Here is a 14,329-nt window from a genome sequence, read left to right as displayed (position 1 = left end):
TGCCCATGGAGGCCAGAAGAGGGCATTGGATCCCCTGGAACTGGAGCTAAGATAGTTGTGAGCTACTTTGTTGGTGTTGTAAACTGAACCAGCTCCTCTGCAAATGCTCTTAAACACTGAACTAGCTCACTAGCTCTCCAGCTGAAAAAGTAAAAAAAAATACCTTTTTTCTTTTTCCAAGGATCTTGGGCTTTTTTTTTTTTTTTTTTTTTTTTTTTTTCTTTTTTTTTTTAGCAACAACAAGGCCTTAATCTGTAGTACCAGGTGACCTGGAACTCAGTCTTTCTACCTCAGCTTCCCCTGTGCTGGAATTACAGGCAAGCTCTACCATACTTGTCTGTAAAACAAAAACATTTGGGGCTAGAAAGATGACTCCGTAGTCAAGAGCGTTTATTGTGTAGTATCCAAGTTCAGTTCCCAGCACCCACCTCAGGCAGCTCACAACAGCCTGTAACTTCATTACCTTGTAGGCATCTGTGCTCACCCACATATGTGTACAGATGTACACACACATAAAAATAAAAAATAAAAAAAATAGAATAAAAAAGAAAATGTAGGTGACATGGTGGTATGTGCTTTTATTTCTCACAGTCCCAGTACTTGAAGGCTGAAGAAGGATTGTCTTGAGTTCGAGGCTGGCCTGGATTATGCAGTGAGACCATATCTCAGAAAGAGAAAATAAGGTTATAAAGAAAGAACATATTTTTATACAGCTGTATACTGTGTTTGTATTTTAAGCTATTATTTCAAAATAGTCAAAACGTTAAATTTTTAAAAGTTTATACTGTGAAAAGAAAATATTAAAAGAATTCATTTATTTTGTATGTGAGTACATGTCAGAAGAGGGCACCAGATCTCACTGTAGATGGCTGTGAGCCACCAAGTGGCTGCTGGGAATTGAACTCAGGACCTCTGGAAGAGCAGCCAGTGCTCTTAACTGCTGAGCCAGCTCTCCACCCCCTTTTAGAAGTTATTTTAATTATGTGTACTTAGATATGTTTGTGTGTGGGTATGTGCCCGCGAGTGCAGATGCCTGTAGAGGTCAGAGAAGAGCGTTAGAGCCCCGGAACTGGAGTTTCAGGTGTTTGTGAGCCACCCAGACCGAATCCAGGGAACGAAACCTGGATCTTCTGCAAGAGCAGTAAGTGCCCTTGACAACTGAAACGCCTCTTCGGCGCTGAGAAGAAAAAGGTTTCCATACGTTTAGGTGTGGCCCGGTCACCTCAGAGTGAGCAGCAGCATCCAGTGCTTTCACACTTTGATGCAGCATTCATTCACTATTAACTACCGGAAATAATAACCTCTAGCAACGCAGTAGTCTTTCGTGCTAAGTCTTCAATGCAGTGGGCCTTTTTGTACTCCATTAATTTTTTGTTGTTGTTTGTTTTTTTGTTGTTGTTGTTGTTGTTTTTTCCTGTATTGGTTTTCTTTTTTCTTTTTTTTAATTTTTGGTTTTTCAAGACAGGGTTTCTCTGTGTAGCCCTGGATTTCCTGGACTCCAAACTTTGTAGACCAGGCTGGCCTTGAACTCACAGAGCTCTGCCTGCCTCTGCCTCTCAAATGCTGAGAATAAAGGCAATGCACTGGGCTGGAGAGATGGCTCAGAGGTTAAGAGCACTGACTGTTTCTCCAGAGGTCCTGAGTTCAATTCCCAGCAACCACAACCATCTATAATGGGATCCTGTGCCCCCTGCTGGCATGCAGATGTACATGCAGACACAATGATGTATACATAATAAATAATAAATATTTAAAAAAAAAAAAAAGCAATGCACCACCACTGCCAGCTGCATTTTATGTTTAAATGCATAAATACTAACCATTTTGTTTCTCCTCTAGTATTCTGAACCATAACATGCTTTGTAGCCTGCGAGCAATAGGCTACACCATATAACCTAGCTGTATAATAAAACACACCATCTTAGTAGGATCATGTAAGCAGACCCTGTGATGTTCTCACAATGATGAAATCTGTTAAGGAGGCATTTCTCACAACATATCCCATTGCCTTGACTATTAATAGACTCAGTATAGTTGTTGCCAGAATATGGGCTACTAAGGTCAGTGTTCCCCTGGAAAAAGCCCTTCTCTGACTGAAATTGCCACTGGCAATGCCAAGCTTATGAGACATAATTTGTATGATAGTTAGTTTAAAAGTGTGGGTAGATCCAGCAAGATGGCTGAGCAGATAAAGGTGCTTGCTGCCAAGTCCAAAAAACAACATTGAGGGTAGAGATACCAAAGTCATACCAGTTATGTTTAACTCTACACATGAAACACAGCTCTCACACATGTAAAACACATAAATGTATTTTTTTTCCCTCAAATGTTGAGCTTGGGTTGTGGCTTATTCAGTTGGTAGAATGTTTGTCTTGAATGTACAAAGATCTGAGGTGATCCTCAGACCTTCATAAACCAGGAATATTGTCAAATACCTATAATCCCAGTACTGTGTAGGCAGAGGCAGGAAGATCGGAACCTCAAGGCCATTCTCAGCTACATATCAAGTTCAAGGCCAGCCTAAGCTAAATAAGACTCAAGAGTTAGCTACAGAGGACAAATGTAGAGAAGTTCTCTCTACAATGTTTTGAGCTGCCATAATAGCTAACTTTTTAATTAAATTTTTATTTATTTATTTATTTATTTATTTTTAAGATTTATTTATTATGTATACAGTGTTTTGCCTACATATCAGATCTTATTATAGATGGTTGTGAGCCACCATGTAGTTGCTGGGAATTGAACTCAGGACCTTTGGAAAGACAGGCAGTGCTCTTAACCTCTGAGCCATCTCTCCAGCCCCAAATTTTTATTTTTTATATTAATCACAGTTTATTCACTTTGTATCCCAGCTGTAGCCCCCTCATTCCCTCCCAATCCCATCTTCCCTCCCTCATCTCCCAAGCCTCTCTCCAAATCCACTGATGGGAGAGGTCCTCCTCCCCTTCCCTCTGACCCTAGCTTTTCAGGTCTCATCAGGACTGGCTACATTGTCCTCCTTTGTGGTCTGACAAGGCTGTTCCCCCCCTCAGCTAACTTTTAAAGTATTTTATGTGTTGCCCAGCATTGGTAGCACATGCCTTTAATCCTAGCACTTGGGAAGCAGAGGCAGGTTAATCTCTGAGTTTGAGCCAGGCTGGTCTACAGAATGAGTTTCAGGACGGCCATGACTACACAGAGAGACCCTGCCTTTAAAAATATATATATAATGTGTATTGGTGTTTTGTTTTGCTTGCGTGTATGTGTGTCTGTACCACTTTTGTTCCTGACGTCTGCAGAGGCCAGAAGAGGGCATCAGATTCCCTGGGACAGCTGGTTACGAACTACCATGTAGGTGCTGGGATTGAACCTGGGGCCTTTGAGAGTGTAGCTGGTGATCATAACCTGAGCCATTTTCCAACCCCCAAATTAGTTAACTTTTGAATTGTCTTATGTTGGTGCTAAGATAGAATAATGAAGTTTTCTACTTTGTTTTTGGCTGCAAATAATGGAACCTTTTTAACTGATAATACTTTTAGCCAGGTAAACCAGAACACCTCTTCCCCCCCCCCCCCTTTCTTTTTTTAAGTCTCTCTCTAGCTTTATTCAGGCACCTGAGAGGAGACACTAAAGCACTGGTAACTTGAGTGTCTCATTAGTATCAAGCCCCCTCTCCTGGCCTGATACACATTGGGCAAAAAACCTTACCCATCTTTGATTCCTTTTTTTTTTTTTTTTTTTTTTTTTTTGCTTTTGCTTTTGCTTTTCTATTGTTTGATGCTGTCACTTCAGTATCTCCTGAGTTGTTTTGTGTAGATTTCTGGTTTGTGTGGTTTGGTCTTTGAGATAGTGTTTCTCTTGTATCCTTGGCTGTCCAGACTGTTTCTCTGTGTGGTCCTGGCTGCCCTGGGCTCACTTTGTAGACCAGGCTGGTCTCAAACTCACACAGACCAACCTTCCTCTGGCTTCCTGAGTGCTGCGATTATAGGCATGAGTTGCTACGCCTGTCTTGTGTAAGTTTTTCTTAAAACTTGATAGCATCATTTAACCATGCCAAGTCTTGGACTCCTTAAAATGATATGCAGAGATACTTTTATTTTCAATTTTGACATAGGGTTTCACTATGTAGCCCTACCAGTCCTCAAACTCACTATGTAGACCAGGCTAGCCTCAAACTCAAATAGATCCTCTGCCTCCCCAGAACTGGGCTTAAAAGCATGGACCAGCATCTTCAGCCAGTGATGCTAATTTTAAGTTGTTTGTTTGTTTGTTTGTTTGTTTTTCAGAGCTGAGGACTGAACCTAGAGCCTTGCACTTGCTAGGCAAGCATCTACCACTGAGCTAAATCCCCAGCCCCTAATTTTAAGTTTGTTAAGTGAAGATTTGGTGAAATGCTGAATTGTTAAAAAAAAAAAAATACTTTGTGAGCAGGGCATGGTGGTACATGATTGTAATCCTAGCACTGAAGAGACTGAGCAGAGAAGGATCATGAGTTGAAGGCAGGCCTGGACCATATACGGGCACTCTTTATATCAAAACACAAACCAAGACAAAACACTTTGTAAATCGTGGAGGTTTATTTATGCTTGGGAGTTCCTAAGACTGTCAGAAATGTGTGCTTTTTGATGGCCACACCTCTGTTGAGAACCACAGTTCTAGGTTAGCTCCCCTTTGTTAGCTGTGTTGTGTCAGTATGTCAGACCTGATCTTGTTCTCTTCATCTCAGGGACTTCTAAAATCCTAGTATGCAGGTCAACGTGCTAGCATTTTCTGTTGGTTTTCTAGTTTTATGACATTTATGCTTGTCTATGCCGCATCCCACTCGTTTTTCTCCTTTGTATGTAAGTATTTCCGGTGGACTGAAGTAAAATCCTAGAAATTACATTTGTTTATATGTGCATTCGAATAGGTGTGCCCTGGCACACATGTGAAGGTCAGAAGTCTCCCTTCCACAGTGTACATTCTTCAGGATTGAACTCAGTTTGACTTGGTGTCAGGCTTGTTAGTGAGCACCTTGACCTGCTGTGTTGGAGATTCTTTACATAGTCCTTGAAATCACAGATGATTGTGAGCCACCATGTGGGTGCTGTGAATTAAACCTTGGTCCTCTGTTAGAATAGCCAGTGCTCTTAACCACTAAGCCATCTCTCCAGCCCCTTTTTAAAGATTTATTATGTATACAGTGTTCTGCCTACATGTACATCTGCGGGCCAGAAGAGGGCACCAGATCTCATTATAGATGGTTGTGAGCCACCATGTGGTTGCTGGGAATTGAACTCAGGACCCTTTTGAAGAACAACCAGTGCTCTTAACCTCTGAGCCATCTTTCCAGCCCTGAATATATCTTTTTTTAATGACATTTAGTGTGTGTGCATGTGACAGTTCCCTCCCCCACCCATTAACTTTGTTAAAAATAATTACCAAAATTCAATAAACCTGTAAAGAACTCACAAATGTGAATGACAGAGGCTGGTGTTAGTGACATAATCCTAGCACCCACGAGGCAGAGGCAGAGGCAGATGAATCTCTGAGTTCAAGGCAGCCAGCAGGAATTGAATCCTCACGTTAACTTTTGCCATTTCATTTTGAGATCTAGCACTCAAGAGAAACCTCTAGTCACAACCATCTGTTCACATAATTTTGTGGTATAGATTTTGTTTTTGTTTTGTGAGCTGGTGACAGTGCTGCTTTTGAACTACTAAAGAAAGATTATCAAGATGGCTCAGGCCATAAATCCACTTGGTATAAAAGCCTGCTGACTGGAACCCATGTAAAGGTAGAAAGGAAGAACTAGCTCTGAATTTGTCCTCTGACCTCCACATGTGCACACGGTACACTCGCCTGTATACACACAGATAGAATCCTAAAGGATAAAGTTTGGCGGGGCAGGAGAGGTGGCATGAATATTAAGAGTGCTTGTTATTCTACGGAGGATCCAGGTTTAGTTCTGCCATCTTCATGGCAGCTAACAGGCATCTGTAATTTCATTTTCATTTTCACTGTTTTCTGGCCTTGATAGGTACCAAGCATGGGGCATGGACACACATTCAGGGAAAGCATCTATACACATAAAATAACAGTAAAATAAAATGAGGTTTTTACATGAACTTGAGTTAAGCAGATACTACATAAATCATCACCAGTCAAATATAAGTTTTCAAGGGGAACACCTCTTTCAGAAGATTAGACATTAAAAATGGTTGTGGTGTTAAATTGTGTGTGTGATCCCAGGGATAGAAACCAGAGAATCAGGAACTCAAGGCCAACCTGGACTTTTCTAAGTTTAAGGCTAGCCTATGCTACATGAGACCCTGTCTCGAAAAACCCAAAAGATGAGAAGTTGATTTGGGGGAGATTGAAAAGATTTTATGTGTGTGAATGTTTTACCTGCATGTATATAAGTGGGCTCCCTGCATACAGTGCCCACAGAGGCCAAAAGAAGGCCTCTTGGAACTGAAGTCACAGGTGATACAGTGCCACCTGCTGTGGGCATTGGGAACAAACCCAGGGCCTGTGCAAGAGCAGTATGAGCGCTAAACCTCTGATCCATCTCTCCAGCTCCTAAAAACACTTTTTAAATGGAAGATCTTGAAGATCTTTTCAGTCTGGGTTTAGTAGGTGAATCTTGTTCACTCTAACTAGAGAAATCATCCTGACTGACCTCTCAAGAAGACCACTTCAGCAGCTAGCTGTGATGATTGGGCCAGATAGGAGCTTGGCACAGGCATTGTGATCCTTGCCCGACACAGTGCCTAATAAGAGTGCCCTCCTAGCAGGAACTGAAAAGTGATCCAGCACAAGAAAGGAACTTGCTGTATACTGCAGGCTAATTGGTCTAATAATTACAAAATCATCAAGCATTGAAGGCTTGATGATTATCCAAAAAAGATAAATTTGTTAAGAAAGGACTTGTGAGGCCAGCTTGGTGGTATATACCTTAATTCCAGCACTTGGGAACCTGAGGCAGCGGGTCCACCTCCTAAGTGCTGGGTGGTAAATTAGAAGCTTGCATGAGCTACATGTGAGATGTTGTGTGTCTTAATGAGACAAATGGTAATAGACATGCAGGTACACACACCTACTCATTAACCAGCATAAATCAAACATGCAAGACAAAATAAGCAGCAGCAACAACAAAAATACATAGGTATAAATTAGATTTAAAATTTAAGCTTCCATGTTTCAAGGGACACTTGAAGAAACTGAAAAGGAGGCTGGAGACACAGTCCAGTAGGTGCAGCACTTGCTGTACAAGTGTGAGGACCTGAGTTCAGACCCCCAGAGCATGGAGGAAGATTGCGCAGGCACAAGGGCTTCATGGCAGTTGCACTGGGTATAGAGTGGGGACGTTTTGACAATATTAATTCTTATAATCCACAAACACAGATGTTTCGTTCATTATTTTTGTTTCCCTTTCAGTTGTTTATTTCTAAACTGTAGCTCAGTCTATTCTGGAATTCATTATTTAGCCTAAACTGGCCTAAAATTTGTGGTATTGCTATTGTCTCATTCCTAAATGCTGGAATTACAGGTAGCATGAAGCACCATACTTGTTTTTTTGTTTTTTTAAGATTTATTTATTTATAATGTATACAATGTTCTGTCTGCATTTACACCTGCACACCAGAAGAGGACACCAGGTCTCATTATAGATGATTGTGAGCCACCAAGTGGTTGCTGGAATTGAACTCAGGACCTCTGGAAGAACAACCAGTGCTCTTAACCTCTGAACCATCTCTCTAGCACAGAGCCACCATACTTGGCTAATATTTTTATCAATGGTATGAATGTGTATGTGTGTATACATTTTTTTAAAGATTTATTTATGATGTATACACTGTTCTGCCTGCATGTGTGCCTGCACACCAGAAGAGGGCACCAGATCTCATTATATATAGATGGTTGGGAGCCACCATGTGGTTGCTGGGAATTGAATTCAGGACCTCTGAACAGTCAGTGCTCTTAACCACTGTGCCATCTCTCCAGACTGTTGTGAAATTCAGAGATCCACCTGCCCCTGCTTCCTGAGTGCTGAGATTAAAGACGTGTGTCATACCATGCCTGGAAATTGTAGTTATTTTTATGTTTCATAAACTTTTAAATGTTTTGTCTTTCCATCTTTGCATTTGTAGTTCCCTTTTTCTCCCTCTCAGCGTTCAATCCCCACCAGACCCTTCTTTTTGAGACAGGGCCTCACAGAGCGCTGCCTGCCTATAATACCAAATTTTTGCTGCCAACCATATATTCATTCATTCATAGTAATAACTAGGTAGACTGGCCAGAAGAGACACAGTTTAGGCCAGTCTAGTTATTTTATCTTACCAGACAGTAAACCAAGTGAGTTTTAGAAGAACATCTTTGAATGTTTGGTGCTATTCAAGTCTCAATACTATAACTAACTTTGTACTTAGGGAATATTTTGATTATTCTAATGTTGTAGGTGTTGGCTCATGCATTAACTTTAGATTTGTTGTTGCTTGGACTTTGGTCTACAGAGAGAATTTGCTGTAAAGGAAAAAAAAATTGCATTCTGAAAATGGTTCCTAAAAATCAGGTGTAACTGATGAGGTAGGGATCACATAAGCAGGAGGGAACAGATGAAGTGCTGTCTTTAAGGGGGAGGCGTCTTTAGGAACAGGGGTTTTCTCTTGTGCTTCTGCAGATGTTCATCCTTCTATTCTTTCTTGCCTGCTTCTCCAGTGAAGTCATAAGTAGATATTTGTGATAGTTACTTATCACCATGGTAACTAAAGAAGCAATGTGGTTCCTATTTCAGTTTAACTGTCAACTGTGCTCAAAGGAGAGTACAGCCTCTGGGACAGCACAGGCTTAGCCATGAAAAACTATGTGTCAGGTAATAGAGGACAGCATTCCACAGGGGCTTGCCGTTAGTAGTCTCACCTCTGCCTGCTCAGGGACCCAGAGAGGCCACTGTAGGTCCTTATGACTGTGTGTGTGTGTGTGTGTGTGTGTAGAAGTCAGAGGACAGTTTGCAGAAGTTTGAGCCTATCCTTCAACTGTGTGAATCCTGGGGATAGAATTAGGTCATTAGTTTTGGTAGCAAGAACCATTACCTTCTGGACCATCTTAATAGCTTGTTCTCTTGTTTATTTTTTTATTTTTATTTTTAAGGTATATGTGTTTATATATACTTGATGCTCCATCTGTGTACAGGAACCTGGAGCATCAGAAGAGGCATCATATGCCCTGGAACTGGACTTATGGTTATGTGCTATCATGTGGGTGCTGGGAACTGAGCCTGGATCCTCCACAAGAGCAGCACATGCTCTTAACCAGTGAATCACTCATCTCTCCAGTTTCTCTTGTTAGTTTTTTGTTTGGTTGGTTTTTGTTGTGATTTTTGTTTTAGATTTGTTTAGTTTTACTTTATGTGTCCGGTACATTCAGAGGTTAGAAGATGGTACTGGATCCCTTGGAACTGGAGTTACAGTCAGTTATCAGTCACCATATGGGTTCTGGGAATTGAACCTGGGTTCTCTGCAAGAGCAGCAAATGATCTTAACCACTGAGCCACCTCTCCAGGGCTACCATGCCTTCCTCCCCTCCCCCTTAAGGTAATAAATCTGTGTGGACTTTGCCAAATGGATCTCTAAGGCACTCCTAGAGACACAGCTAGAGGCACTTTCTCTGCTTTTTCATTTCATTTCTTTTCAGGTCAGGAGTTGTTTGCCATCTTCCTATTCTTTCTCTTTATAGATATTTTAATTTTGTTCATGTGTGACAAGAAAATGCTGTTCTCACAAGTCTGGCAATATCTTCCCTTATAGAGACCATGGCAAGCCCAGGGAAAGACAATTATCGAATGAAGAGCTATAAGAACAATGCCTTAAACCCTGAGGAAATGAGAAGAAGAAGGGAGGAAGAGGGCATTCAGCTTCGGAAACAGAAGCGGGAACAGCAAGTAAGTTAACTGGAGTGTTCTCAAACACCCAGCTTCTGCAGCTACACTTCATCCTTCTGTCTAAGGCAGTGGTCCTCAACCTTCCTGATGCTGCGATCTTTAATATAGCTCCTCATGTTGTGGTGACCCTCCCAGCCATAAATTATTTTATTGCTACTTCATAACTGTTATTTTGCTACTGTTATTTTGTGAATCATAATGTAAATATCTGTGTTTTCTGATGTTCTTAGGCAACCTCTACCCCCGAAAGGGTCTCGACTGACAAGTTGAGAACTGCTGATACACGGAAATGTAGCCTACTTAGCAGGCTGGTCATTCAATTTGTTTGCTTGGGGTGTGTGTGTGTGTGTGTCGCGCGCACACACATATGTGCACATGGTGGCCAGAAATTGATGTTACAGTCTTTCCCAGTTGTTGTCCATGTCAACTTTTTTAGTCAGGGTCCATCACTGAACCTGCTGCCCACTGATGGCCTTGAGTAGCCAGTGAGCTGCAGAGACCCTGCCTCCTAAGTACTGGGACTATAGGTGTGCGCTGCTACACCTCACTTAGATGTAGGTGCTGGGAATCTGAACTTTGCAAGCACTTTACTTGCAAATCCTTCTCCCTGGCGAATGTTGGAAACTTTGAGAAAGGAAAAACTAATTTCTATCCCCTTTCCAAAAATTAAACCAACCCAAGCATCATCTTGTTGTTGTTGTTGTTTTATTTTGTTTTTCCAGACAGGGTTTCTCTGTGTAGCCTTGGCTGTCCTGGAATTACTTTGTAGACCAGGCTGGCCTTAAACTTGTGGTTTTATTTGTTTGCCTGGTTGAGGTGCGTGTGTTTGTATGTGGTATGCATGTGGAAATCAGAAAACAGCCTCCGAGTGTCAGTCTCACCCTCCATCTCCTTTGAGACTGGGTCTCCCTGGTTGGTTGGTTTTGTGTTGTTACTGTTGCACATGCCAGCCCCTTGCTGCCTCCCATCTTCCTGTAGCAGCACTGGGGTTACATGCGTGCCAGAAACTCAGTCTCAGGTCCTCGTGTTTGTTCAGCGAGTGCTTTACCCACTGGATCATCTCTTAGCTCCTTTTTTGTTCATCTTTTAACATAAATTTGGGGCTGGAGAGATGGCTCAGGTGTCAAGCGTGCTTACTGCTCTTGAAGAGGACCCAGGTTCAGTCTCTAGCACCTACGTGTTGGTTTGCAGCCATGCTTGACTCTAGTTCTAAGAGATCTGATGCACTCCTCTGGCCTCTGTGTGCTCCTTCATGCATGTGCTATACCTGAACTCATGCAGGCACATACACACATACATGTACTTTTTTTTTTTTTTTAATCTAAACACTTTAAAAATTTGTTCTTGCTGGGAAGTGGTTGTGCACACCTTTAATTCCAGCACTCAGGAGGCAGAGGCAGGCAGATCTCTGGTACTTTCTTCTGGTATACAGGCAGAACATTGTATACAAAATAAATAAAACCAAATAAAATTATTCTGATAATTTCATATATGTATGTAATGTACTTGATCATAATTATACTCCATTACTGTCTCTTATCCCAATCCTACTGAGTCCCTTACTTCTCAGTAAACCCTCCTACTTTCATGTCTTTTTTTCTTTTCTTTTCTTTTTTCTTTTTTGTAACCCACTGAGTTTAACTTGGGTTGTTTGCAGGAGCATGCATGAAGGTTATTGAATGGCACCTAGATAACATCAGTAGCCACACCAGTGAAGGAAAATGACACTTCCCTCTGCCAGCACCCTTGTGCCTTTGTCTTCGTACTGCACACACTGTAGTCGGTATTTGGCCATAAGAGGCTTAGCTGTCCCTCTGGGCTGACTTATGTTTTAAGAGTTAGGGTTTCAGGACAGCCAGGGCTACAGAGAACGATGATGTCTCAAAAACAGAACAAAAAAGCACTTTTCGTGTATGTGAATGTTTTGTGTATGTAAATGTACCTTGTCTGTGCCGGCTCTTTGCGGAGGTAAGAAGAGGACACTGAATTCCCTGGAAATGGAGAGTTTCCAGCTAGGAACCAAACCCAGGTCCCCTTCAAGAGCAACAGTTAGCAACGTCTCTAGCTTTTTGCTCTTTTGAGACTGTTCTGTGTTAAATGTGCCTGGGGCAGGCCCCATAGTGGGGGCACATCTTTAATTCCAGCACTCAGGAGGCAGAAGCAGGTGGAACTGTGTGAGTTTAGTCTACAAAGTGAGGTCCAGGACAACCAGGGCTATTACAGAGAGAAACTGTGTCTTAAAAAAAAAAAAAAAAAAGGTGCCTAGGTCAGAGACTGATCAGTCTTACCATTGTCACCACTCATGCATGGCCAGATGTGTTGCTCAAATCTGAGTTCAGTCATGTAACCTGCTTTTGCCGCGTTGTTTTCTTCTTCCTGGAATTCACTCTGTAGACCAGGCTGGCCTCAGTGATCTGCCTGCCTCTGCCTCCTGGGATTAAAGGGATGGACCACCACTGCCCTTATTTCTTCCTTTTAAAGTTTTTCATATCCCTCAGTATTTATACAGAATGCAAAGCTGTTTTGAAATAATTTTTATATGTGAATTGATGTGACATAGCAAATAAAGCTGTTGAATGGCTTGTGTCTGCTAAAGTTTGGCATCATTTTCCTCATGCTAATATTTCCTTGTCATCATATCATAATCTAGCTTCGGGCTATTCAATTTGTGAGTAGTGTTACCCTCTGTCTCCTCATTTTACTTTTCAGCTTTTTAAAAGGAGAAATGTGGAGCTGATTAATGAAGAAGCTGCCATGTTTGATAGTCTGCTGATGGATTCCTACGTGAGCTCTACAACTGGGGTAAGCCCTTCAAAGGCATGGTCACAGCTGCTCTCAGCAGCAATCAGAGGGTCGTCCCATCTCGGATCTTTGCAGTCATGTTAAGCGCTTCTTTAAACTTCGTGGACAGACAACTTAATCAGCAAGGAATCACCTCTGATGCAAGTCCCTGAAGAAATGTCTAGGGAAGTTGCATCACAGATTACATTCAGATACTGTATCTTGAAGCAGACATGGATTAGATAAGCCCTCTTTCTGGATCTATTGTGCCATTCTCTTACTCTAGGATCTTAAGAAGCAAGATACCTTGCAGGATTGTGTGCTTTCATCTGGCTTTATTATTGACCCACAAGGTCATAAACGTGTTTTATATTCTAGGAGAGTGTGATCACAAGAGAGATGGTGGAGATGCTCTTTTCTGATGATTCTGACTTGCAGTTAGCAACCACACAGAAATTCCGGAAACTCCTCTCCAAAGGTATAGAGCCTGGTCCTTCACTGAGAGGGGTTATATAATTTAGCCTCTTGTCTCTATTATTTAACTATTACACATTGCTCATCCAACTGTAGCCTTCCTGGCCAGTTTTCTTTGAATAAATCAGGTACATTCCCACTTTTATACTTAATATTCCCTCTTCTAATATCCTCTTGTCCCAAAAATATATCAGCACCTCCGTCAGCTATCTTTTGGTTTTGTGAGACAGAGTTTCTCTGTGTAGCCTTGGCTGTTCTGGGCTCAGTTTGTAGACAGGCTGTCCTTGAACTCAGAGAGCTGCCTGCCTCTGTCTCCCTGAGTGCTGGGATTAAAGGTGTGAGCTACTGGGTTTTTAAAGAGTTTTTAATTATGTGTGTATATCACATGAGTCTATGTGCCCGCAGAGGCCAGAAGAGGATGTCAGGTCCTCTGCAGTTGGAGTTATAATCTCTTTTGAGCCACTTGGAATGACTAGGTGCTGAGAACAGAACTCCTCAAAAGCAACATATGCTCTGAGCCTGGACAGACAACTAGCTGGAGCTGTCTCTGCAGCCCCCAGTTACTCCTTAGTGAAGCCTGATCTGACCCCTGTCTGTTATATTGTTTACAGAATAATAGGAAGAGAGGAGAGTCTGCAGATAGAACTTTTTCTTTTCTTTTCTTTTCTTTTTAAGATAGTCTGGTTCTTGAATTCAAGATCCTTCTGCCTCACCCCAACCCCTGCTCTGGGTTTACAGCCAGGCATTGGTGCACACCTTTAATCCCAGCACTGAAGAGTCAGAAGCAGGCAGATCTATGTGAGTGAGACCCAGCCTGAAAACACAAAGACAGGCAGACTGTATTTGCTGCCACTCCTACCAGCCTGCCTCTCTTTTCTGTAGTAGATTCTGTGAGTACAGGGACTTTGGGCTTTATTCACTCCTCTAGAACTGTGTGGTACATACAGTGGCTCATAAAAATATGATGTATTAGATATGCAAGGCTCAGCATTTGGTTTTCAGTCCTGAAAATACGGTACATGATAGCAAAAGTAGTTTTTCCTTTAAGTATACTAAATATTCCTCCCAAGAATATTTCTTCTTCTCCTCTTCCTCCTTTTTATTTTTTATTTATTTATTTATTTATTTTGCTTTTTGAGACAGGGTTTTCTGTGTAGCCCTGGCTGTCCTGGA

The 14,329-nt window shown here is 41.8% G+C and overlaps 1 protein-coding gene across 2 annotated transcripts in view; it reads left to right on the top strand.

Moving 5' to 3' along the window:
- Positions 1-14,329, top strand: part of Kpna6 (karyopherin subunit alpha 6) — a 30,869-nt gene that overhangs the window by 3,959 nt on the left and 12,581 nt on the right. The window contains exons 2-5 of one of the 2 annotated variants that reach the window (XM_055610987.1): positions 592-683; positions 9,768-9,901; positions 12,611-12,703; positions 13,061-13,160. In XM_055610987.1, the coding sequence (XP_055466962.1) occupies positions 9,773-9,901; positions 12,611-12,703; positions 13,061-13,160 (322 nt within the window). In that variant the 5' untranslated portion in view covers positions 592-683; positions 9,768-9,772. The remainder of the gene's footprint in view (positions 1-591; positions 684-9,767; positions 9,902-12,610; positions 12,704-13,060; positions 13,161-14,329) is intronic. The other variant, XM_055610986.1, reaches the window with a different exon arrangement.

The sequence above is a fragment of the Psammomys obesus genome, unplaced genomic scaffold (assembly GCF_907164565.1).
Source record: "Psammomys obesus unplaced genomic scaffold, mPsaObe1.curated_primary_1811, whole genome shotgun sequence".
Classification (NCBI taxonomy): Eukaryota; Metazoa; Chordata; class Mammalia; order Rodentia; family Muridae; genus Psammomys; species Psammomys obesus.
This window is presented reverse-complemented; position numbering and strand designations above follow the sequence as displayed.